Source organism: Tursiops truncatus, chromosome 6 (assembly GCF_011762595.2).
Source record: "Tursiops truncatus isolate mTurTru1 chromosome 6, mTurTru1.mat.Y, whole genome shotgun sequence".
NCBI lineage: Eukaryota > Metazoa > Chordata > Mammalia > Artiodactyla > Delphinidae > Tursiops > Tursiops truncatus.
The window spans coordinates 111,380,434-111,404,611 of NC_047039.1; the positions used below are offsets into that span (position 1 = coordinate 111,380,434).

Genomic DNA, 24,178 nt, shown 5'->3' on the forward strand with positions numbered 1-24,178 from the left:
CTTCAGTTTTCTCAGTGAATCATGAAAAGGGCAGAAGAGGGTTGTGGGATGGTTGAATGTAGGACACAGCTGATGTGGGTAAAAGAACAGCAAGCCTATTAGAGGGTTGCTGGCACTACTGAGCCCACGTGCCACAACTACTGAAGCCTGTGCACCTGGAGCCCGTGCTCCGCAACAAGAGAAGCCATGACAATGAGAAGCCCGCGCACTGCATTGAAGAGTAACCCCGCTCACGGCAACTAGAGAAAGCCCACGTGCAGCAATGAAGACCCAACACAGCCAACAATAAATAAATAAATTTATAGGGGGTTGCTGGCAACACTGTCTTTTTGAGGTTTACGGTCATTAAACCAGCTGAGCTGTGTGACTTTCTTCTAGGAATATTCAGCTCTTCAGGTGCAGACAGGAGGCAGATGGAAGGGCTCATCCAGGTCTGGGGTCTTGAGCAGGGAAGTACCAGGGGGAGAGAATGAAGAGCCGAGGGTGTTCAGAAGGGAGGGATTGTAAGGATGGACACTTGGGTAGGCTAGGAGTGGGTTGATGGATCGATGGATTATTTGCTGAGGTCGAAGAATTAGAACTATGGCGTGTTATTTCAGGAGATGGACTGGGAAAGGTGTTCAGAAAGTGCTAGATTGTGTAGCCTCCAAGAAAACAGGCACCAAGTCTGTCTTGTTCCCTCTTGCATCTTTAGCTCCTAACAGTACCTGGCTCACTGCATGTGGTCCATGATGCTTGTTGAACTAAAAGTAGTGTTCTGAGGAGAACAGATGCCATGGTCTGATTACACACTCCTGTGCACTGCAGTTCTGGACCTCTTTGTTGGACGATGAAGTCTCCAAATTAAGATGAAGAGCTGAAAGGCATGCTTACTGAAGAGTGCTCAATGGCCAAGGACTGGGCCAAGGACGCTCACATTATGCAGTCAAGACTGTTTAAAAGCAATTTTATTTGTTCCTCGGTCTTGTTTCTTGTTAGATGGGTCACCTTCTTCTCTTTACCCTTGTTCACTTTCTGAGTCTACTCCTCTTCCACTCCCTGCCAAGTACACGTTTCCTCTTCTGCCTTTTTCTTGCCGTAAATGGGGTTGTCCATTTCATGGCTCCAACTCTCACCCTCAGGGAGCTAACAAACCAACCCACCTCTCTAGTGTGGTTTGTTCTTGTCTGTTCTCTCCATGCAGTAGACTGGGGTCTCCTCAAATGGGCCCTGTTGATACTTCAAAGTCTACACATTCAAACCAAACTCATGGTTTTCCCTTTTCTCTTCTCTTGGACCTGTATTTGACAAATACAGTCTACCCTTCCCTTCTTTTTCTTCCAAATTCCTGGATCCTTGTATGTCAAAAGGGTGTTTGGCAAAAGTAAGATTTTGGGGGGTGGGGTGGGGGAAGGGCATGGAGCTAGGGGTGAGAAAAAGTTAAAAAATTAAACTTTTACCAAGTACACAAGTTTATTGGGTAAAATTCACAGCACAGGTAATTACCCACAGTCCTGCACGTGTGTGGGTCGCTTCCTCAGGGTCCACTCCCCTCTTCTGCTAATGGAACCATGATTTTCCACAGGGGTATTTACCCTTTCAGCCATTTAAGGCAGGTTGAGCTAAATCCCAGCTCCAGACATGAGCCCAGATGGGTTGAAGACCATCCTATTTTTGTGCCTACAGTGATGGCTCAGAGTTGGGCACAAGCTCTAATTTGGGCACTGGGAACAAAACCCAGGACTTAAGCAAGAGCTATTGTTCTCTGAATGGCATCCTCTATTTAAGTAATAATAAGAAGGATGCTATAACATGGGGCTCTATGAAGGCACCCCTCAGGACCAAGGGGCCCCCTCGTGTGGATTGAAGACAAAGTGGACTCTGGAGAAGGGAGAGCTGAGAATCAGCAAGAAAACACATTCTGGGGACTCTGAGTAGCTGGATCCATCCTCTCCCTCTGGATTTTCAGTCTGAGAGTCCCCAGATGCCTTTGATCTATCTGAGTCTGATTTTCTGGCACTTGCAAGTCAAGACTTCTAACCTATAAACTTACAATCCCACTTCCCGGAGAGAACCACTGTCAACACTTTGGGTTTAATTCCTCCCTTACACTGTAATGCATCTCTATTTACACAATTTTTTTTTTTCATTTTTGGCCGCACCACGCAGCATGTGGGATCTTAGTTCCCCCAACAGGGATCGAACCTGTGCCCCCTGAATTGGAAGCAAGGAGTCTTAACCACTGGACCACCAGGAAGTCCCTATTTTTTTTTTTTTACTGTTACAAAATTAAGAAGATAATATGTACACTTCTGAATGAAAAACAGTATGTATTTTAGTTGATTATATTGTTTGCCTTGTATGTTAACCAAATCTATCATTATCATTAAAAAATTTTTATTTATCTATCTATTTATTTATGGCTGTGTTGGGTCTTCGTTGCCATGCATGGGCTTTCTCTAGTTGCTGCGAGCAGGGGCTACTCTTCGTTGTGGTACACGGGCTTCTCACTGCAGTGGCTTCTCTTGTGGAACACGGGCTCTAGGCGCGTGGGCTTCGGTAGTTGTGGCACACAGGCTCAGTAGTTGTGGCCTGTGGGCTCTAGAGCGCAGGCTCAGTAGTTGTGGTGCACGGGCTTAGTTGCTCTGCGGCATGTGGGATCTTCCCAGACCAGGGATCGAACTCGTGTCCCCTGCACCGGCAGGCGGATTCTTAACCACTGCATCACCCAGGAAGTCCCTCATTATCATTTTTAATTACTGCCTAATATTCCATTCTAGGAATATACCATCATATATAGTAAATTTCCTATTAAAGAACATTTATATTTTTCTAGTTTTCATATTATAAATGTGCCACTCTTTTACACTAGTTCTATTATTTCTTTAGGTCCTAGAAGTGAAACTGCTGGATCTCAGAATATGTACATTCTTAAGGCTTTGATGTATTCTACCGGATTGTCCTCCAAAAGGAACATGTAATTTATATTCCCATCAGCCCGGAGATTGGTATGTTTGACAGATAGAAGGAGGTGACTAAAGGCAAAATGCTTATTAAAAAGAAAATATTCATTTGTTCTGGGACTTCCCTGGTGGCGCAGTGGTTAAGAATCCGCCTGCCAATGCAGGGGACACGGGTTCAACTCCTGGTCCAGGAAGATCCCACATGCTGCGGAGCAACTAAGCCCGTGCACCACAACTAATGAGCCCACAGGCCACAACTACTGAAGCCCACATACCTATAGCCCGTGCTCCACAACAAGAGAAGCAACCAGAGTGAGAAGCCCGCGCACTGCAATGAAGAGTAGCCCCTGCTCGCAGCAACTAGAGAAAGCCTGCGTGCAGCAACGAAGACCCAACACAGCCAAAAATAAATAAATAAATTTTTAAAAAGAAAATACTCATTTGTTCCCTGAATATGTATCGAGTGTCTATTATTTGCACAACACCATGATAGGTGCTGTGGATATACTGGTGACTGAGGACTCCTAAACTTGTTTCTCTGTATTCTTCCTTCCCTGATGACGGCAAGCTTGGAAAAATGCCTAGCTTTGTGGATGAACTGACCAACATCACACATCACGATGCTACACTCAGGAGACAAGGGTGCTGCACCTTGGCCCAGAGGGTGGCCTCACTCTATGGGATATTGCTCACCCACACCTTCCTTTCTATGTTCTCCCCTGTACAGATGAGGCTAGAAGCCTGGGCACTTTATTTCCCTTGCCAGCAAGGGAAGTCTAACAGGCAGTTTTTCCAGAAGCAATGGAAGAGATTGCTGGTTTCTTTGTTTTTTCCAGTTCAACACCAGATGAATTCTGTGACTGGCTTTGAGAGGGCATCTTGTATGAAAAATACCTATCTTTAAACACTAGAATCACACTCAGGAAGATGAGATACGCACACCATGACAGGCACATGGGAACCAAAACCAGTTTGCGGGAACACAAACTTCCCTGTACCACTTACCTAATACGCACACACACTAAAATATACATCTAAACAATTGAAAAACAGAAAGCAAAATGGCATGCATTATTAAAATTGTAAACATTCTCTTTTTTGCTGAATGCACGTATAGTTGAATCCACATCATGAAAATGTTCATTGGGGTAAATTCCCTGGCGGTCCAGGGGTTAGGACTCTGCGCTTTCACTGCCGAGGGCCTGGCTTCAATCCCTGGTGGGGAACTAAGATCCCATAAGCTATGTGGCGCAGCCAAAAAAAAAGAAATTGTTCGTCGGACATGACTACCCTCTGCTGCCATTAGAGGGACTTGGGATCCTGCTGTTGTATGAAAACCATTAGTTGTAATTATTTTCAATATAATAGCACAGAAAATATTAAATCAACTCATACACTTGCCTTTCTTTTCACATTCAGACAAACTTGAATATGAAATGTGAATCAATTTTTAATGCTCCACAATATGTTATTATTTTCATACCCTTCCTTTGGCTGTTGCACCTTCTTCAGTAAAATCAATAGTGAAAATAGCTTTATTGACACGTATATAAACACAACCAGACCTAGAAAAATGGACAAGAGAGAGTATCAGCCGCTTAACATTTTTCATCTCCGTCTTCTCCCTCACTGTCATCGTCACAATAAAAGATGTCTCGAAACAGGAAGACTGGCTTGGGGGTTGCCGGGGTCTGGATCTCAGTCCCTTTTTTCTCCATCTTCTTCTCTAATTTTTCTTTAAGCAACGGTAGACTAGTCTCATAAAGGTAGTCTATAATCTCTAAAGAAAAGAAATTGAATCTTGAGATGATCTGACAAAGCCTCTTCCCACGGTCAAAGGACAGACGGTGCGGATGACGACAACGCATTGCTACTGGCATTACTGTGTGCAAGACCTGGCTCTAACTGCTTTATTCATAGTCACTCATTCAGTCCTCTCAAAAATCCTATGAGGTAGGCACCATTGTTCACCCGTTTTTCAAATGAGGCATAAAGACATTATGAAACTCATCCAAAGTCATAGAGTCAGGAGGGCGAAGCCAGGATTCAAACCCAAGAAGTGGTGTCTGCTGAACGCAAGGAGCATTTTGTCACACACTGCAGGGCGCAGTGTTACCCGAACCAGCGGTTCCCAAACAATGATGCTGGGCAGGCCACTGGCGACTCACTTGTGAGCTTGTTAGAGAAAAACCTAGCCTCTGGACCCAGACTAGAGACTAGGATCGACTGGGTCTGGGATGAGACCCAGGTATGTACCTTTTTCCCAAGTTCCCCACCTGACTCTGATACTCCAGGTTTGGGAATTACATATGTAAACCACCTACAAATGGCTGCAGAGAAGAAACTGTATCTCCAGTTTTTTGTGGATCAGTGTGTGTGCAGGCATGTGGTGTGAGCGTGTGCACGTGAGCACGTGTGCTGTGCAACCCAGAAGCACGCGCAGCTACTCACCCAGTGCTTGCTAAACGCCCGGCAGCCTGGTGACCACACTTTTCAAGCTCATTATCTCATTTAGTACTTCTGAAAGTCCTGTCAGGTAGGGGTTATAATTTGCCAATTTTCACCGTTTTCCATTTGAAGAATCTGAGGTTCCCAGAAGTCACTACCCAAGGTCACACTACCAGCGTGTGTCCCCATGTGCTGCGCTTTTAATTATTCAGATACCGAAAATACTGACCTGGAAAAGTCTTCTTCTGCCAAAAGGGAACACAGGTAGCTTTCAGCTTATAAAATTTAGTTTGGACATAAGATGGAGGAACATCCCTTTAGAAAGGAAAAGGTGTCAAAAAGTTAGTGGCAGTTTAAAAGTTAATCATTTCAGTCCTGTGTACTAAGTGCATTGATTGAGGGGTGGTCTACAGATCTAAGCAGCTTTCTTAATCCTCATGTCTACACATGTGAGAAAAATAAGACACATATGAAAAGCTATTGTTCATCTGGTTAAACACACACACACAAAAGGAAGAAAACCAGCAGTACAACAAGACGAATTCTGTCTAAACTAGAACAATCTAAACTACCAGTTGGGAAGACAAGGTGTAACGCTAGCTCACAGGGGCTCATGCTAACATTGTCTTCAGCCCCACCCTGAGGGCTCTCCGCAGAGCAACAAATAACCCTCACGACCACTCTGCGAGGGGGCTCCTACGCTTATCCCTCGTTTTGGAGATGGTGAAACCAAGAGAAGATGGCCAAGATCTTACAGTGAATAAGGGGGGAAGGGCTGGGACTTCAATTGGGTCCACTCCGAATTCTACTTTTTTCTTTTTTTTTGATATCAGTTTTTTTTTTAATGGAAGTATAGTTAATTTATAACATTGTGTTAGTTTCAAGGGTACAGCAGAAAGATTCAGTTATACATATATATATATATATTATTTTTTCAGATTCTTTTCCATTATAGATTATTACAAGATATTGAGTATAGTTCCCTGTGCTATACAGTAGGTCCTTATTGTTTATGTATTTTATATACAGTAGTGTGTATATGTTAATCCAAGACTCCTAATTTACCCCCCTACCTCCCGCTAACCCTTTGGTAACCATAAGTCTGTTCTCTATGTCTGTGAGTCTATTTGTGTTTTGTAAATAAGTTCATTTGTTATCAGTTTTTTAAGATTCCACATATAATTGATATCACATGATATCTGTCTTTCTCTGTGTGGCTTACTTCACTTAGTATGATCATCTCTAGGCCCATCCATGTTGCTGCCAATGGCAACACTTCACAGATCCTACACTCTTAACCACATTTAGGATAACTATATATTTGTCACAATGCAAAGGCAGGGGTCTGGATTTTCTACTTTACAAAGCTAAATAAAGTGGATGCTTACGATATTCTGGTGAGTCAAATCCATTTTCCATTTACAATAAGTAGGACAGAAACAACCACATCTTAAATATTTTTTTAAAGTGAAAATCACTAACTTCACTTCCTGGGCACTCACTTCCTAAGCCATAAAAGTGTGGCATATTTGTTTCAGTGACTAATTAATCTAGTTGTTATATGATTAGTGGGAATAACTGGATCTGCTAGGTATGTGGAAGTACAAGACGGCTGGGCTCTTTCTGCCTCTTCATGGCAGCAGCTGCCCGCCATGTGCGCACTGCGTGCCACGCACTGTCTCCTTGCTGTCGTCCTCATCATGGTCCTGTTAAACCACTGCGCAGATGAGGAAACCGCGACGTGGAGGCAAGGGAGGGAATGACCTGCCCAAGGCTGGCTAAATGATGAGCAGAGTCCCAGGACTTGACGCCCGGTCCATCTGACTGCAAAGCCCAAGTTCTAGGGCATCTATGCCTTCCCTCTTCCCACAGCGCCCTGCGCCCAGGTTGTTCTGCAGATCAAAGCTCAGGCTTCAAGAAGTAACAATAACGGATCTGGACATTTTCAGACAAAGTAGGTGTTACATCTCATTAGGTGGAGATGCTTTCTTTAAAATCCTGCCTAAATAATTCACAAGGGAGGCTTAAAGAACCTGAGAGACCGAACTTTTAATTTAATTATTTTCACTGTTTTAACTCATTATTAAAGCTTTGAGGATGTACTATTTCCAATGGTATTTGACTGGATGCCATGATGTCTGTTTTAACAGCTCTGAGATTTCTAAACCTTAACCAGAACAATCAATATCTAAGTATATAATTCTACTTAAAATCATTAAAAACCCATTTCAATTTAAGAAATGTGATCTGAGGCAATGTCACAAGATACACAAACATTTATTGGAAAAGTCAGATTTTTCAAAAGCGGTTTGATATTACACAGGGAGGGACATGTCGACATGAATACTTCTTAGGACGGGAGTTGGTGGGGTACACAGCAGGATACCCTTCCTTCAAATCCCCTAACACCCTCCCCTCCCAGGGACCCACAAACCCAAGAGCTGGTGCCCCACTCCTGAGACGAGCTAGAAGAGGAAAGGGTTTGGAATCATGGGCATGTGTCTGTGGCTCCCAACAGGGCCTGCCACAAAAAGATTCCAATTCTCAAGTTTAAAAAAAAAGGACTGATCGTTCTTTGTCCATAATCCTGAGGTGTAAATAACTAACCAGCAGAACCAGTTTACACCCTTCCTAATGGATCAGTGACAACCTCACACCAGCAGCCACGTTTCTGAAAGGCAGCCAGGCTGCGGCAGCCCTGCTGCCCTCAGCACCCTTCCCAAACTAAAGGCCAGACAGTCCCTCAACATCCCCACCTCCCAAAGCCCACCAACCCCTGAGCCCCGCGATGCTCAACAACGTGTGCTGCTTAGAGAGACTGTGCTTTGCCAGCCAGCTCTCGGTTGCTTGGCTAGCAGTGAATTCAGGTCTTCCGAGTGGTGGCCTCTCCTCCAGTGGCAGGAACTGATTGAAAATGCAAGGACCGCAGCGATGAAGGCAGACAGCGGCAACTGAGGACATCTCACTCCTCGGGTGAGAGATGCGAATGAACAGCACACCAAAACCCCTGAGGGAAACCGAAGACGAGCAGCAGCTTGATGTGGTCTCAAAAGATCTCCCCGTGGCCATTTCTTTTCACCAAGAGAAAAACTTCCTTTTCTACAGTGGGGCAGTGTGGCAGAGGCCGCCAGAGCCAGGGGATCAAAATCAGAACCACATGCCTCCTGATGGGATGTGACCTGGTGACAGAAACACAGCCTCCCCCGTGACTGATTCCCACGTAAAATACAAAACCCAAATCCAACAGTGAGGAAGCGTCTGACAAACTCCCCAACTGAGGCAAGTTCTCCAGAACGACCAGCCTGTATTTTCCCACAATTTCAACGTCATAGAAGACAAAGGCATTAACAGATACACACTACTGTATATAGAACAGATAAACAACAAGGACCTAGTGTATAGCACAGGGGACTATATTCAATATCTTGTAATAACCTGTAACAGAGGAACTTCCCTGGTGGCGCAATGGCTAAGAATCCTCCTGCCACTGCAGGGGACATGGGTTCAAGCCCTGGTCTGGGAAGATCCCACATGTCGCAGAGCAACTAAGCCCGTGCACCACAACTACTGAGCCTGCGCTCTAGAGCCCGTGAGCCACAACTACTGAGCCCACGGGCCTAGAGCCTATGCTCCGCAACAAGAGAAGCCACCGCAATGAAAAGCCCACGTGCCGCAATGAAGAGCAGCCCCCGCTTGCCCCAACCAGAGAAAGCCCATGCACAGCAATGAAGACCCAACGCAGCCAAAAATAAATAAATAAATAAATTTTTAAAAATCTATAACAGAAAAGAATCTATAATGGAATCATTCTGCTGTACACCTGAAACATTATAAATCAACTATACTCCAATAATTAAAAAAAAAGAAAAGAAAAGGCAGAAGAACTCTGCAGATTAGAAGACACTAAGGAGACAGATCCTGGGCTGGATCTTAAATCAGGGGAAAAGTGTTATAAAGGACACGACTGGGACGCTGGGTGAAATTTGCATGGGGACTGTGTTTTAGACAATAATAGTGCATCAGTGTCAGGTGCCCTCAGTACGATCACTGTGCTGATGCAGAGTAACAGCCTTGCTGAGGACATGTCGTCCACCATTAACACTGAAACGGTTAAGGGAAAGAATTCTATTCCCTTGTAGAAGGGAGTGGGAGAGGGAGGGAGGGAGGGATGATAAAGTCAACGTGGCAAATGGTAGAAGGCTAATTATGGGCAAAGGGACCATGGGTTCTTTGCCCCAGTCATAGCTGGTGTGCTCCATGAAGCTTTTAAGAGACTCTGCACACATTTCATTCACTCTCCTCAGGTGTCTTGGGGTGGAGGTGGTGGCTGGAGCGGAGGGAGGGCTGGTCTGATTTACCTGGTCCGGTACTTAGACAGGGCGTTCCCAATACATATATACACAAATACAATTTATAGATGAGTTCCATAAGCAGCAGGAATTTCAGTCCTGTTCTTCAAATCTGAGAGGCAGTCATTTATTAGAACTCCTCTCTGATTTTTTCATTAGCTTGATATTAAACAAATGGCCTTACCCTATGGTGCTAGCAAGATCTTCCCAGTCTATTTCATTAACATCTTCCACATTTATTTCATACAACCTATGAGAAAAAATAAAAATTAAGTTTTCAAGCCAAAAATCAACATGATGGACATCTTCATGGACTCACAGAATATTAAGAGCTGGAAGGTCTCAGCGTGTTCACCCCTGTTCCAGCTCCCTTGTTACACAGGCCCAGTGTCACTGGCATCCTAACCCAAGGTCAGCCCAAGGTCATGGGGTGAGCTACAGACCAAAAAAATCACGCTTCCTCCTCCTGAGCCCTTTGCATCTCCCACCAAGCCTAGTAAAAAACACAACTTCACAAGGAACTATATTCAGTATGCTGTGATAAACCATAATAGAAAAGAATGAAATATGAAAAAAATATATATATGTATAACTGGGTCACTTTGCTGTACAGCAAAGATTAAACACAACATTGTAAATCAACTATGCTTCAATTTAAAAAAAAAAACAACACAGGGACTTCCCTGGTGGCACAGTGGTTAAGACTCCACACTCCCAATGCAGGGCGCCCGGGTTCGACCCCTGGTCAGGGAACTAGATCCCACATGTATGCCACAACTAAGAGTCTGCATGCCACAACTAAGGAGCCCGCCTGCTGCAACTAAGACACGACGCAACCAAATAAATAAATAAAAAATTTAAAACCAACCAACCAACCAACCAACCAAAAACACAACTTCACCATTCAGTGTAGACACACAAGAGTAGTACACATGTGTACTCAGCACTTACTATGTGACAGACACTGGGTTAAGACCTTGATACCCACTAATCCATTTACCCTCAACATCACCTGATGAAGCTAGGGGATTATGTCCTTTCCACAGGCCAGGAATCAGGGCTGAGAGCTCGAGTCATTGGCTCAATGTTTCATGACTCATAGGCGGTACCCACAATGGAACCCAGGCCTGCCTGACGTGAGATGGCCTCCTTGGCTCTGCTAGTCTCTGCTGTCTCTCTGGTAGAGGAGAAAAGGGGAAGGCAACCCCAGCCAGGCCGGCGTGGAGAACGAGGAAGCCCACCAATGAAGGAGAAGCAGGCTTCCTGACAGAGCGCAAGAATAATGAAGCTGGACAGGGCGGCCAGAATCCAAAGGTTTCTTCTGCTCTTTGCTGTTCCTCATTGGACACGAGCCCAACTCCACTAGACTCGCTGACTTTGTAAAACAGGTCCATGTCTCCCTGTCCATCAGGGGAGGGAGGACTCTGCACGGACCAGGAACTCAAAGACAAAACTAAAGACCAAGCAGCAGTGACACCAACTAACGCGTGCTAGAGAGCAGTGGGGCTCGGCCTGAAGTATTTAGCTCCATTTTCCAATGGACAGAAGTAAGCCATGTCTATGTGAAAGCCTTAAAGACTAAAATAGCTATGTTTATTGAGTGCATGCTACGTTTTACATGCATTATTTCATTTCTTCTGCCAATAACACTAAGAGGCAGGTACTGTTATTATCATCCTCATTTAAGATAAACAACCCAAGACCTAGAAAGGTAGGAAACACGTCCAAGGTCATGCACGTAGAAAGTGCTGGAAGAGGAATATGAACCGTGGTGATCTTACTGCAGATTCTGCTGTTGAACAACTACTCTTTGGCTAGAGAGAAGAACACAGAAAATGTCGTCACTTTCTATTTCTGTACCTTTCAATGAGGTTGATCTTGGCCTGTAGGGCATTAACTCCCCGGTATACGTCCCGACCATTTGTCATCCTCTTGGTTAGAATTTCCGTCCTACATTGAAAGAAAGAAAAACAGTTTATTTTCGGGGTAAAGTTTCCATTAAAATGTCCTTTGTTTTCCTCATTTAAATTGTCCTTATTCAGAACCACTTTATAACTTTTGCAACTCATCACTGCTAACATTTACCACCATCAAGAATATACCTTTTTTAATTTTTTTAAAGTGGGAAAGGGTAAATAAAGAGATAGAAAGTTGATGGTTATTGAAAATGAATGATGGATACAAGGAGTTCTAAGTTGCTGTGTGTTACACAATTTCCATAATAAACAGTTAAAAAAAGGGGAGGAAAAAAAAGAATAAGCCTGCTTGCAGGTGCTAAAGGGCGCTGTGTAAACTCAATTTATTTTTGCTTGTTTATAAAACAGAGAGACATTGCTCTTATTACCATTATAGCTGCTGAAACACCAAATTACACAGATTTAGTAAAGTCATCAATGATTCAATGATTCCTCTAAGGCCCAAAGTTCATGGCTGAGGGAAAGGGTTCCCTGAAGTTCCTAATGAGAGCAGCAGCTCAATTAAAAATATTTAAAAAGTGCTTCTCGTGAAGAGTGAAATTTGTCACAATGTGATGGACAGATGGTGAGCTGTAACATTTACTTTCTTGAGAAGGGAGGCACATGACGCGCACACACACAGAAACTGACACTGTTTTTACTAACAGCCACCCACATTCACTGGTTTGAAATGTACCCGCTGATGCCATTTCAATGTTTCATGAAGTAAATCTATGTTCAGCATTCAAGTTTCCTACATTTTTCTTCAAATTAAAAGAGAACCCTTGCATGTTATTTAATTATGCTGATTCTGAAGCACGGCTCCCCTTCATCATTGCCCTTTTAAGACACTGACATATCATTTTCCAACTGAGGCTTTATAACCCACTCCTTTTTTAAAAAAATTAATTAATTAATTATTTTTGGCTGTGTTGGGTCTTCGTTGCTGCACGCGGGCTTTCTTTAGTTGTGGCGAGCGGGGGCTACTCTTCATTGCGGTACACGGGCTTCTCATTGCAGTGGCCTCTGTTGCAGAGCATGGGCTCTAGGCAGGTGGGCTTCAGTAGTTGTGGCACGCAGGCTCAGTAGCTGTGGCTCGCAGGCTCTAGAGCGCAGGCTCAGTAGTTGCGGCGCACGGGCTTAGTTGCTCCGCGGCATGTGGGATCTTCCCAGACCGGGGCTTTGAACCCGTGTCCCCTGCATTGGCAGGCGGATTCTTAACCACTGCACCACCAGGGAAGCCCCCACTCCTGTTTTTAAGTCTAAGATATAGGGGGAGAAAGGGCTCTGGTTCCTCCATATTACACACTTCCCCCCCTAAACATTATCTGTCCTTTGGAGCTTATTTCCTGAGGGTAGTCTTCTAGTAAAATAAATACTCTACAGCAGAACTGTAAGGTATATAAACAATACACAGTATAATCTAGGAGTTTGCTTTTAACGTACAACACGCCCACTCTGGATTTCATTCTTCTTTAACGGTCAAGATGATGAAACTCCCTTTATGCAGGAGGCCTGGGTCGTGGGCTGTAGAACCACTGCTTCAAGCTGTCATGCTGCAGCTGAAAGTTGCAGTTGAAAGTTAGATCAGAAACCCTCCAGGGCTGGGAAAAGCTACATCGGGCGAACAACGTGCAGCAAGGTTTGGACCGAAACTACTTCTTTGTGACGGATGCACCTAAAGATGTTCTAGGATGAAGAGCGTGACTGCCCTGCTTTGGATGAAGACAGAGGAACTGCTGAATTAGAAAGCAAAAGTAAAAAGGTGGAGCTATTACTGATCACTACGCTTGTGATTTCCCTCCTAAATATTCAGACGTTAATTTTGTATTTTTTTTTTCATGCTATAAATAGGTAACAACCTGGTTTTATGAAGAAAGGGACAGAGTGAAGAAACCAGAAGTCAATATTCAATATTAAGAAGATTCAAGTTCTGTTTACAAAACAGAAACAGACTCACAGACACAGAGAACAAACTTATGGTTACCAAAGGGGAAAGGGGGCAGGAATAAATTTGAAATTGCGGATTAGCAGATACAAACTACTATATAGAAAATAGATAAACAACAAGGTCCTACTGTACAGCACAGGAAACTGTATTCAATATCTTGTAATAAGTTATATTGGAAAAGAATGAAAAAATAATATACATGCATAACTGAATCACTTAGTACACCAGAAACTAACACAACATTGTAAATCAACTGTACTTCAATTACATAAATAAATAAATAGAACAAAAGGTTCAAGTTCTTTATGAAGAAGCCACACAATGAATCAGGGTTGGCTAAATGCTAACTTAAATCAGCTACTGATATTGAAGTGGTTGGAGCAGCAGATTAGAGAGGATCATTCTTGACCTACTGTAAGGCTTTCCACGTGGTAGTTACAGATATTCTTAGTAACCTCAGCAGTCCATCCCTCTCCGGAAGTTGCTGAGAGACGGGCAGGGAATGCATCTTGTTGAAATTTATGTAAGAAGCCTCAAACTTACCACTTACTTTTACACTGCATCCAATTCCTGGTTTCCACTTTAGCCTCCACTTCTACCCAGGATATGCCTTTGTAGAGTTTTTCCCGAACAACTGACAGGCGGCCTTCAGGATTCTCTTGGAGTTTAGAATCCATCTCGTTTAGCTCCTGGGGAGACATTTTCTTTAGAATCACTTCTTCAACAGCCTTGATTAGTTTCTGGGTCTCCGTCTTGCTCCAAGCACCATGATTTCTTTCTGTTGACGTAAAAGGATGGTCTTGAAGTTGCTAATTTATTTGCTTTCAAACACAATATTAACAACAAAATGATAATGATGGATATCTGTCATTTGACATCTCTCCAAACCCACAGAAGGTACAACACCAAGAGTGAACCCTAATGTGGACTGTGGACTCTGGGGGGTTAAGATGTGTCAAGGTAGCTTCATGGATTGTAACAAATGGACCACTCTGCCGGGGGGTGTTGAGAATGGGGGGTGTGCTGTGTATGTATAGGGCAGGAGATAAGTAAGAAGTCTTTGTACCTTCCTCTCACTTTAACTGTGAACCCAAAACCGCTCTAGAAAAATAGTCTTTTTTTCCCTTTATTTATTTATTTTCTTTATTTTTCTGGCTGCGTTGGGTCTTAGTTGTGGCACATGGGATCTTTGTTGAGGCATGTGGGATCTTTTGTTGCAGCGCAGGCTCTTTGTTGTGGTGCACGGGCTTCTCTCTAGTTGTGGTGTGTGAGTTTTCTCTCTCTAGTTGTGGTGCATGGCCCCTGTAGTTTGCGGCACACGGGCTACAGGGTGCGTGAGCTCAGCAGTTGTGGAGAGCGGGCTTAGCTGCCCCGTGGTATTTGGGATCTTAGTTCCCCGACCAGCGTCCCCTGCAACTGAAGGAGGATTATTTACCACTGGACCACCAGGGAAGTCCCAAAATAAAGTCTTTAAAAACAAAAAGATAAATCAGACACTTTTCAGAAGACAATGGGCAACATCTCAATTACACAAACATAAAACTATCAGTTATGGACTTCCCTGGTGGTGCAGTGGTTAAGAATCCGGGGCTTCCCTGGTGGCGCAGTGGTTGAGAGTCCGCCTGCCGATGCAGGGCACACGGGTTCGTGCCCCGGTCTGGGAAGATCCCACATGCCGTGGAGCAACCAAGCCCATGAGCCACAACTATTAAGCCTGTGCTCTAGAGTCCGTGTGTCAGAATTACTGAGCCCGTATGCCACAACTACTGAAGCCTGCGCACCTAGAGCCAGTGCTCTGCAACAAGAGAAGCCACTGCAATGAGAAGCCCGTACACCGCCACAAAGAGTAGCCCCTGCTCGCCACAACTAGAGAAAGCCTGCACGCAGCAAATGAAGACCCAATGCAGCCAAACGAAACAAAACGAAACAAAAAAAACTATCAGTTACGTGCAAATCAAAATGAAACTACGAAAGTGGCCACAGATTCTTTTTAAGAACCAATCACACACACACACACACACACACACACACACACACAACCAACTGCAAAGAAAAACATCCTTTCTTAAAGCAATCTTTTTTTTAACTTCGAAAAAGCTGTTCTTCCTGTTTCTAAGAGTAATACCTCCTGCAGGAAATTGTGAGGTTCCCAAACATTTAGTGGAAAGAGAATAACCAAACGACTTTCATGTTATATACATAACTCTCCCCAAGAGTTTCTAGAGTGAAATTAACAGCTGCAATGACGCCACCACGGTACTTGATGAAGAAGGCACCTGTGAATTTATTTTTTTCCTTCTTTTCTTTTTTTTTTAATATTTTGCACTCATTAAGCTTTCTATTTTTTTTAATTTTAAAAAATTTATTTGGCTGTGTTCGGCCTTAGCTGCAGCACGTAGGACCTTCGTTGTGGTGCGCAGGTTTCTCTCTAGTTGCGGAGCATGGGCTTAGTTGCCCTGCAGCATGTGGGATCCTAGTTCCCCGACCAGGGATTGAACTCGCGTCCTCTGAAGTGGAAGTGTGGATTCTTAACCACTGAACCACCAGGGAAGTCCCGGCACCTGTGAATTCCTAAAGCCAGTCCTTGGCGCAGGGCATCAAAAGCTTCTACGATTCGCTCTTCTTGTCTAGATGCTCACAGTCATGCTAAGGAAGAGGCTGCAAGCTGGCAGGCTACAGATATCTTTGATCTGGCCTACAGAATGTTATTGTTACTATTTCCCCAATAACAATTTGGATGAATATTTAAAAATCAAGAGAATCCCAAGAGGGGTTTCCCTGGTGGCGCAGTGGTTAAGAATCCGCCTGCCAACGCAGGGGACACGGGTTCAATCCCTGGTCCGGGAAGATCCCACATGCCACGGTGCAACTAAGTCCGTGCGCCACCACTACTGAGCCTGCGATCTAGAGCCCACGAGCCACAACTACTGAGCCCGTGTGCCACATCTACTGAAGCCCGCGCACCTAGAGCCCATGCTCCACAGCAAGAGAAGCCACCGCACCGCAATGAAGAGTAGCCCCTGCTCACCGCAACTAGAGAAAGCCTGCGCGCAGCAATGAAGACCCAACGCAGCCATAAATAAATAAATAAATTTATTTATTTTAAAAAAGAGGGTCCCAAGAAAAAAAGATCTTGATTTCACACACACATGCAAATCCAGATGTTTGCTTTACTTCTTGGAAACTGGCAGAATTGGCTGCGCTGAGTCTTCATGTGGCACCGGTGGCCAGAGTTGGTGGCACAAAAGGCGTGGTCTCCACCACCTCAGAGTTTACCATGTGTGGACACGCAGACGCCTGTCTGGGACCCGCTGCATGGCTCTGCCTGCAGAGCCAGAGCACGTGAGCCTCTGGGCTGAAGCTAACACCCACTAAGGACTATCTTCTGAAAGCAACTGGGGACTTTTTAAGGTGAAGAAGATAACCAAGGAAGCTTTTTATGAAAGAGGAGAAGAGACAAGAGATGACTGACACTGGTTTTGGGAAATGTCCCTGGCTAACAGGCCCTCCCTCTGATGGTTTCCCGGGCCACCTGGGGGAAGGGATCTTGGTGGCCCAGGCTCTCCTGCCCACCGGCTGAGTGGGTTTCAGTTTACCTGGCAGTTGGAGTCACACTGAAAGCTACTGAAATAAGGTGTGGCAGAAATCAGTCTGGTGAATTAAGGTTGCATCAATATGCATGGAGAAATAAATGAATCAGTAAGAGAATGGCTGAAAAAGTGATGACTCTCTCAGAAGACAGGCCTGTAGTGATGCCTGGGCCCTGGGCCGCTGTGGGCTGATTCGTTCACCCAGGTGGGCTCTAGAGACCACGACTTACGACTGCTGATCTGGGAGAACTTCAGGGCCACAGAGAGGCTACTTCGAGACACCATCTCGCCAATCTTTTTCCAGTCGTTTCCATGGAGGGACTGGTATATCTTTAGCTTCTCGGTATCTCCTTTGCTATACCTAAGAGGAAGGGAAAACAGATCACAGCTGAGCATTAACCACAAGCTTAAAACCACTATTCTCACTGCAGCACGCTGCGACGCTGGGAGAAGCCGTATAGGGTGGGCTGTCAGGAAACCTGCTCAGCGCAGTCCTACCAAGGACCTGAGCCCAGATACTTCCTGTCTCGGCATCTCAACCATGAGCATCCTGTAAGTCGGTCACCGCAGTCCCTGGCTCATTTACACAGAGGCCAGGGCAAATAATCCGATCATGTTATTCCCCAGCCAAACCCATAAAGGCTTCACACAATAAAACCCAAACTTCTGACTGTGCCTGCAAAGCTCGGCGCTCCCTAAGTTCAGCCCCATTGGCCTTATCGGCCTTTCTCACCTCGGAGCCTCTGGACCTGTGGTGGGAATGGCCGCCCTCCACCGCTGGACAGCTGCTGCAAGCTCTTCAGAAGCAGCTTAAATGGGGCATCTTCAGAGGGGGCTTCCCTGACCGCCTGGGTTGGAGGTGTCCTGCTGTCCTCTCCCACAGGACACTCTGCTGCTCTCTCACTGCCCCCGTCACCACTGGCAACTGTACACTCGTGGCTTCCCTGGTTTATCTGACTCTTCGTCTAGGCCACCACTGGCCAATGGAAATATGAGCCACAGATGTCATTTAGAATTTTCTAGTGGTCAGGGGAAAATTAATTTTATTTAGTTTTTTTTAAGATAATTTATTGGCTCAGGCAATTGAAAAGTCCAGATACAGGTGGGCCCTAGGGTTAGCTTAATCCAGGAGCTCAGTCAAATCACCAAGGACCACTTTCCACCATTCTACTCTGTCTTCCATGTTTTTGGTGGGTTTTTTTTTGGCGGCAGCATGCGGCATGTGGGATCTTAGTTCCCCAACCAAGGATCGAACCCACGCCCCCTGCAGTGGAAGCACGGAGTCTTAACCACTAGACCGCCAAGGAAGTCCCTAATTTTATTTAGTTTTAATGAATTAGTAACATATTTTATTTAACTCAATATATTAAAAATGCAGCCATTTCAAGATGTAATCAGAACCTAGAAGTATGAATGAGATACTTTACATTCTCTTCTCCACACCAAGCCTTCTAAGTCCATTGTATACTTCACTCTTCAGCGCATCTCAGCTTGGACTAACCATAGTTCAAGTTCTCCATGGCCACATGAGGCTGGTGGTCACATGGATGGACAGCACAGCTCTGGAGGGGAAGTCCTCGGAGGGCAGGGACCCTGTCAGTTTTCTACACTTTGGTACCCGTAATGCTTGACAGACAACAGATGCTCAATAAAGATGTGACAGGGACTTCCCCGGTGGCACGGTGGTTAAGAATCCGCCTGCGAATGCAGGGGACACGGGTTCGATCCCTGGTCTGGGAAAATCCCACATGCCGCAGAGCAACTAAGCCTGTGCGCCACAACTACTGAGCCTGCGAGCCACAACTACTGAAGCCCGTGCGCCTAGAGCCCGTGCTCCGCAACAAGAGAAGCCACCGCAATGACAAGCCCACACACTGCAACGAAGAGTAGCCCCTGCTCGCCGCAACTAGAGAAAGCCCGTGCGCAACAACAAAGACCCAACTCAGCCAAAAAAAAAAGGACAGCTGTCATTAAAAAAAAAAAAAAAGATGTGACAGATGCCTTAGCACAAATCTGTCACAGTTTAAGGAAGTTAAGATGCAGGAATCCCACATAAAAGCAAATATATTAAAAGAAAAGAACTAAAGTGCACTATATGTGGATTTTGAGATTAAACATCTTAAATGTTTAAGGGAAGAAAAAGCCATCTTTATGACATTTTATAATTCCTTTTTGGGGGGAGGAAGAGGGGCCAGAAGTGGTAGTTTATGTTATTACTAATGCAACACAAAAGCAGCCCTAGTAAAATACTAACCATTTCTAATGAGGGTGATCCACAACTACGTGGGACAGTAAGATCCTAGCATTCTCAGAAATGTATCTAAAATGCAGAGCATGGTGAATAGAGATGCGAAATCCTTCACCATTAAGAATCAAGCTTTTTAGCAGTTTCCTTTATAAGGCAAGCAGGGTCTTCCTGAGATTTCAAACACGACTTAAAGGTACCCTTGAAGCAACAAAAAAGAGGACATGAGAGAAAAACAGAGTGTACGAAAATGAGAAAGCAGGTGCACTGACCCCCATGGCCCCTTGGAGACTTACAATTCTTTGATTTTTGACTTTGTATGGTTTTTTCACTTAAGAGTTCCTTAAGCTGGAAAAATACTTTAAGGGTAAATGGTCATCGCAACACAAATAATATGGTACCAATGAATGAACTTTATTATCAGAATGACAGACTTTCATTATTCGAAAAATGTCATTTCCCACAGTGATGTAACAGGTAGAAGAACATGTTACCTCATTCATTTACCAAAAGCATCTTTTTGGTCCCATTTAAAATGTCATCTTTAGTGAATTTCCTTAAAGTACACAGCAGGGGCTTGGGAAAAAGGGAGGGCAGGTTTCAGTCTGTGTGGAGGCATCTTTCCTCTACTTCAGGTTTATTTCTTTTGGTAAAAATTTTTAAAAAGAAGCCAAGGTCATATCAATGTTAAGTTCTGATAGTACCTATGTCCTGATTTAAAATCACGGCGCTAAGTAGGACCCAACTGGCCCTGCCAGATTCACTCCATCTGCCTCCTGGAAGTGAGATCAGTAGTTGAGCCCTAGGTGGCTGTCTGGGCCCTCAAGGGTAGGAGCTGATGCCTTCTCCCTCATCCCTTTGTCCTTAAGCAGAGTGCTTACCCACCACTGACGCTCGGTCTACATTTGTTTTATTTGGAATGTTGGAAACAGACCACAATTGGGCATTTTATTTAGGAAAAAAGGGAGGAGAGAATGGCCACTGCCACATGAAGCTCTGCATTGAGGCTGCCGAATCACACTTACATGACCTCACACAAGTGCTCACCCCCACCTTCAAATATTTACTGAAAACCCAAAGCACTGGGCTCAGTGCTGGAGGGCACACATCACACTGAGAAGGAACGTCTGGGTTCACAAGGAGCTGACAACTTAGGAGGCTGCTGAGAAAACTGCACGGGTGACGCTAAGAGGCAGCGCATGGAGAATGCTAAAATGAAAGCATGAAGTAGAAGCCAGGGATTTAGAAATGGGAAGACGACAGAAGATTTATTCAAGAGGTGGAAACTCAACGGGTCTTTGGAGACACACACCTGACGACACATCTGGTCTCACACACGAAACTCTTCACGATTTTGTTGTGTACATTTTGATTTACAGTATCAGCAAAGACTAGAGAAATGCTCTGCTCAAGTTTTTTCTTACCTGCCTTTGTAATTGTTGACATCAAACATCTTCTTTGCTCGGTAGTATACGAGTTTCCAGGGCCGGGCAATGCCCTTACCTAAAGTCGGAAGAGAGGTGGTCAGAGGGACAACTAGAGCGTGGCATGAAATGCAGTCGTGATTATAAAAGAAACCCAGAATGGCCCCTTTTTACAACATGCGCTATCCTAGACCCCAGGTGGAGGTTGCAGTTTCCTATGTCCTGCAGAAAGCCGTCTTGGGGAGCAGATATACAAAATCCCCAGTTTCCTTGGCGATCTCTGAAAACTAGATGCTTAGCATGTAGAGGCTCTAGCTTCTGGTCTACTAAATTCATGGAAAAGACCCTTATTAGGCAAAGGGATTTTAACATAATCTGGAGGTGGAGGACACACTCCAGCAGTTCTCCATAAGATAAACAAAAAACCTTTGCAAATGAATAAGCTTTTTCCTGCTTTGCCACTCTAAAGATGAAAGGATCCCCCAGCAGGGGCTCATTGTTCTGTTTTTCTTTGTGCATTCCACCTAAGAAATTATCCTCTTTAAATCAAGAGAGATTTTTTTTCCAGTCCAAACCTACATTGCTTCATGACCTTCTAACTTCCCCAGGATACCTCCAAGAGGAGGGTTCCAGCTCAAAGCACAAATATGGCTCTACTTAAAAAACTTCAGAGACTCTGGTGTATACCAGAGTACTTTGTGCAGTATGTGCAAAAAATACACAATAGAGGACAAGAAGAGAGACCAAAACCGTAACGGTTACCAAGTAGGAAAGCTGGAAGCTGATCATCTAATTTGTTAGAAAATCTGTAAAAGCACTATTCTTGGGAGACATGAACACATTCCAAATCCCTGAACGTATAGGCTGGCAATAAAAATACTATTAACGTAGCAGCAGCTAACATGCACTGCATGTACTGGACGGGCCAGGCACTGTGCTCAGTACTCACCGCGGTTATCTGTGTAAGGCTGGAAGGCTATGGATGGTCAAAGAGGCCACAGTTCTAAACTTACCAATGTGCAATCTAAACGAGTATTTTCTTTTTAAGTCGGTGATTAGAGATTTCTCCTCTGGGTATCTGTCTGTGTACAGCAGCTTGTCTGCATTCTCGATTCCTGTCAGAGACAGAAATTCTTGCACGTTTTTCTCTAACTGCTTATTTTCCTTCACGGAAAACTTGCCAAATTTAATAGCGACACCTAGGATTTGGGGCAGGAGAAAAAGGTACACAACTGTCAACGATGAATGAAAGCGAACCACCGCTTGGTCTTTAGCAATTACAACAGCACCCGTCAGCTCCTCCCTACCTATCGGGGAGCAGCCCCCGCTTGTGCCCTTGACATTCGCTCTCCTGCAGAGTTCACTCTAAACCACACTGTCCTCCCAAAGTCTTCCCTGGTCATCCTACTGCAACGTGACCTTTCTTGTGTCATCAGTTCCTTTTTACAGTTGTTTAAAAAATAAATTAACAGTAATAGATATTCATTAAAAATTCAAACAGTATTGAAATAAAAGTTTAAAAGAAGCCCCCCCCTTCACTCTCCTCTGCCCCTCCTCCCCGCAAGGCAGTGCTGGGAACTGGTTGGCACAAACCTGAACATGTATATTCTCTACGTATATATATTCGGGGGAGGTGGGGACAATGTCACTGCAATTTACGTTCTATTCCTCGTCATAACTCAAAGCACTGAAGTCTCATTATTACTGACTGCATTACACAGTACATTTTCCTAATCTTAGACTTGTTTAAAAAATCTTTTATAAAATACGTACTCATAAAAATGTCAACACAGAATACAGAAATAAAACGGGGTCCTTCTATAGATATTTCTCTGTAAATTGTGTTTTTCTTGATCAATTTGTCTATTTTTTAAAAAAACTAATCTTATCAACATGATTAATTCCATAAGGCTAAGGCCCCTCTTTTTACTTTTTTCAATGACCAGCGGCACTGGGCCTCACACAGCAGATCCTCATCAGTAAGTACTGCTCACCTGCAGTACACAACCTTACATTTGTAGTTCATTCTGAAACCCAATAAGCTTTCTGGGAGGTTCTTGTAACACAGTGAAATCAAGAAGGAGACCAAGCTGGGTGTTGCCTGAAGCCATGCCCACTACAACCAGCTCACCCTCAAATTAATATCCTTGAAATTACACCTCATCGAAGCTGACGATGTTGATGTGCGTGTTTTAATTTGATTTCACTTGTGCCCCCCTCCCAGCGTCTCAAGCCCTTAACCTCCTCCCCGTCTTCTTCCGGGCTTGATATTCTAGTCTGTGGATCACTGGATCCGTTAGCCCCGTTTTTCCTCGCCTCCCCTACCAGAAGTTGGGCAAAGAAGAGGAAAACTAGTGCACTTCATTTTGGTAATTTTACAGTGCAGACAAGGATTCTGGAAGGAGATAAAGCTGAAAGTAGCTAAGGGATGCTTTTTGTGAATCTATAAATCTGAATCGCTCACAAAAGAAAGCCAGGGCTAGTTACGCATATAGAAAAGTTCAACAAATATTCAAGTTCCACAAGCTTACCCTGGGCTTTAAATTCTTTAAAGCGTCCCAAGTCATCCCGATACATTCGCTTAATTGTAGTGGCAGCCCTCTCCTTGATATCAGGGATGAACTCCTGGAGCTGCCTCACAGCAGAATCCAAATCCACGTCTGAATTATCTGAATCTCTCGAATCTTCAGATAAATACTTGGTTTCAGGATCTTTAGCCGACTCCAAATTGCCTTCTTCTTCATTTGTAGGTTCTAATCTAAGGAGAAAAACTGGATTGACTAACACTGACAGGTCACGTGCCCTAACGGCTTTCAGATTCTTTTCTTACAGTGACTCTCCCTTTGACTACAACAGCATTAAAGCTGGAAGGGATCTTGGAGTTGATTCAGTCTGTGATGTCTGAACTCTTTAATGTAGCTTTACTAACTTGGATACACCTCAGAGGCTGCCTGGAAGGTAAACATGTTGCCCTAAGCCCTATTTCCACCAGGCATTGCTTCTTATGTTACAACTTCTCAACTGTATTGTTTCAGATAGTGACTTCCTAATAAGCTCAGCCCTCTTCTATGGCCCATGGATACTCAAGACACCTCCCCCCTCACAATGAGTTATGTTTTATAATAATGGTTACTAATTAGTTAAGTCAATATTCAGGGTTTACATTGTTACAATTGCTTCGTTGCAGTTAACAATGCCCACGTATTTTCCCCTTGGCAGTATAAAGAAAACATAGTTTTCTAGGTATCTATCACTAATTCACTCCCACAGACTT

General features: G+C 44.3%; 1 protein-coding gene across 8 annotated transcripts in view; it reads right to left on the reverse strand.

The window, feature by feature from the left end:
• Nucleotides 1-24,178, reverse strand: part of TTF1 (transcription termination factor 1) — a 34,228-nt gene that overhangs the window by 4,686 nt on the left and 5,364 nt on the right. Inside the window, exons 3-12 of one of the 8 annotated variants that reach the window (XM_019920255.3) lie at nt 23,436-23,662; nt 21,918-22,103; nt 20,905-20,983; nt 17,466-17,596; nt 14,189-14,423; nt 11,600-11,689; nt 9,924-9,989; nt 5,620-5,705; nt 5,394-5,471; nt 4,447-4,507 (exon numbers count right to left, since the gene is read on the reverse strand). In XM_019920255.3, the coding sequence (XP_019775814.1) occupies nt 5,404-5,471; nt 5,620-5,705; nt 9,924-9,989; nt 11,600-11,689; nt 14,189-14,423; nt 17,466-17,596; nt 20,905-20,983; nt 21,918-22,103; nt 23,436-23,662 (1,168 nt within the window). In that variant the 3' untranslated portion in view covers nt 4,447-4,507; nt 5,394-5,403. The other 7 variants (XM_019920252.3, XM_019920251.3, XM_019920257.3 and 4 more) reach the window with 7 other exon arrangements.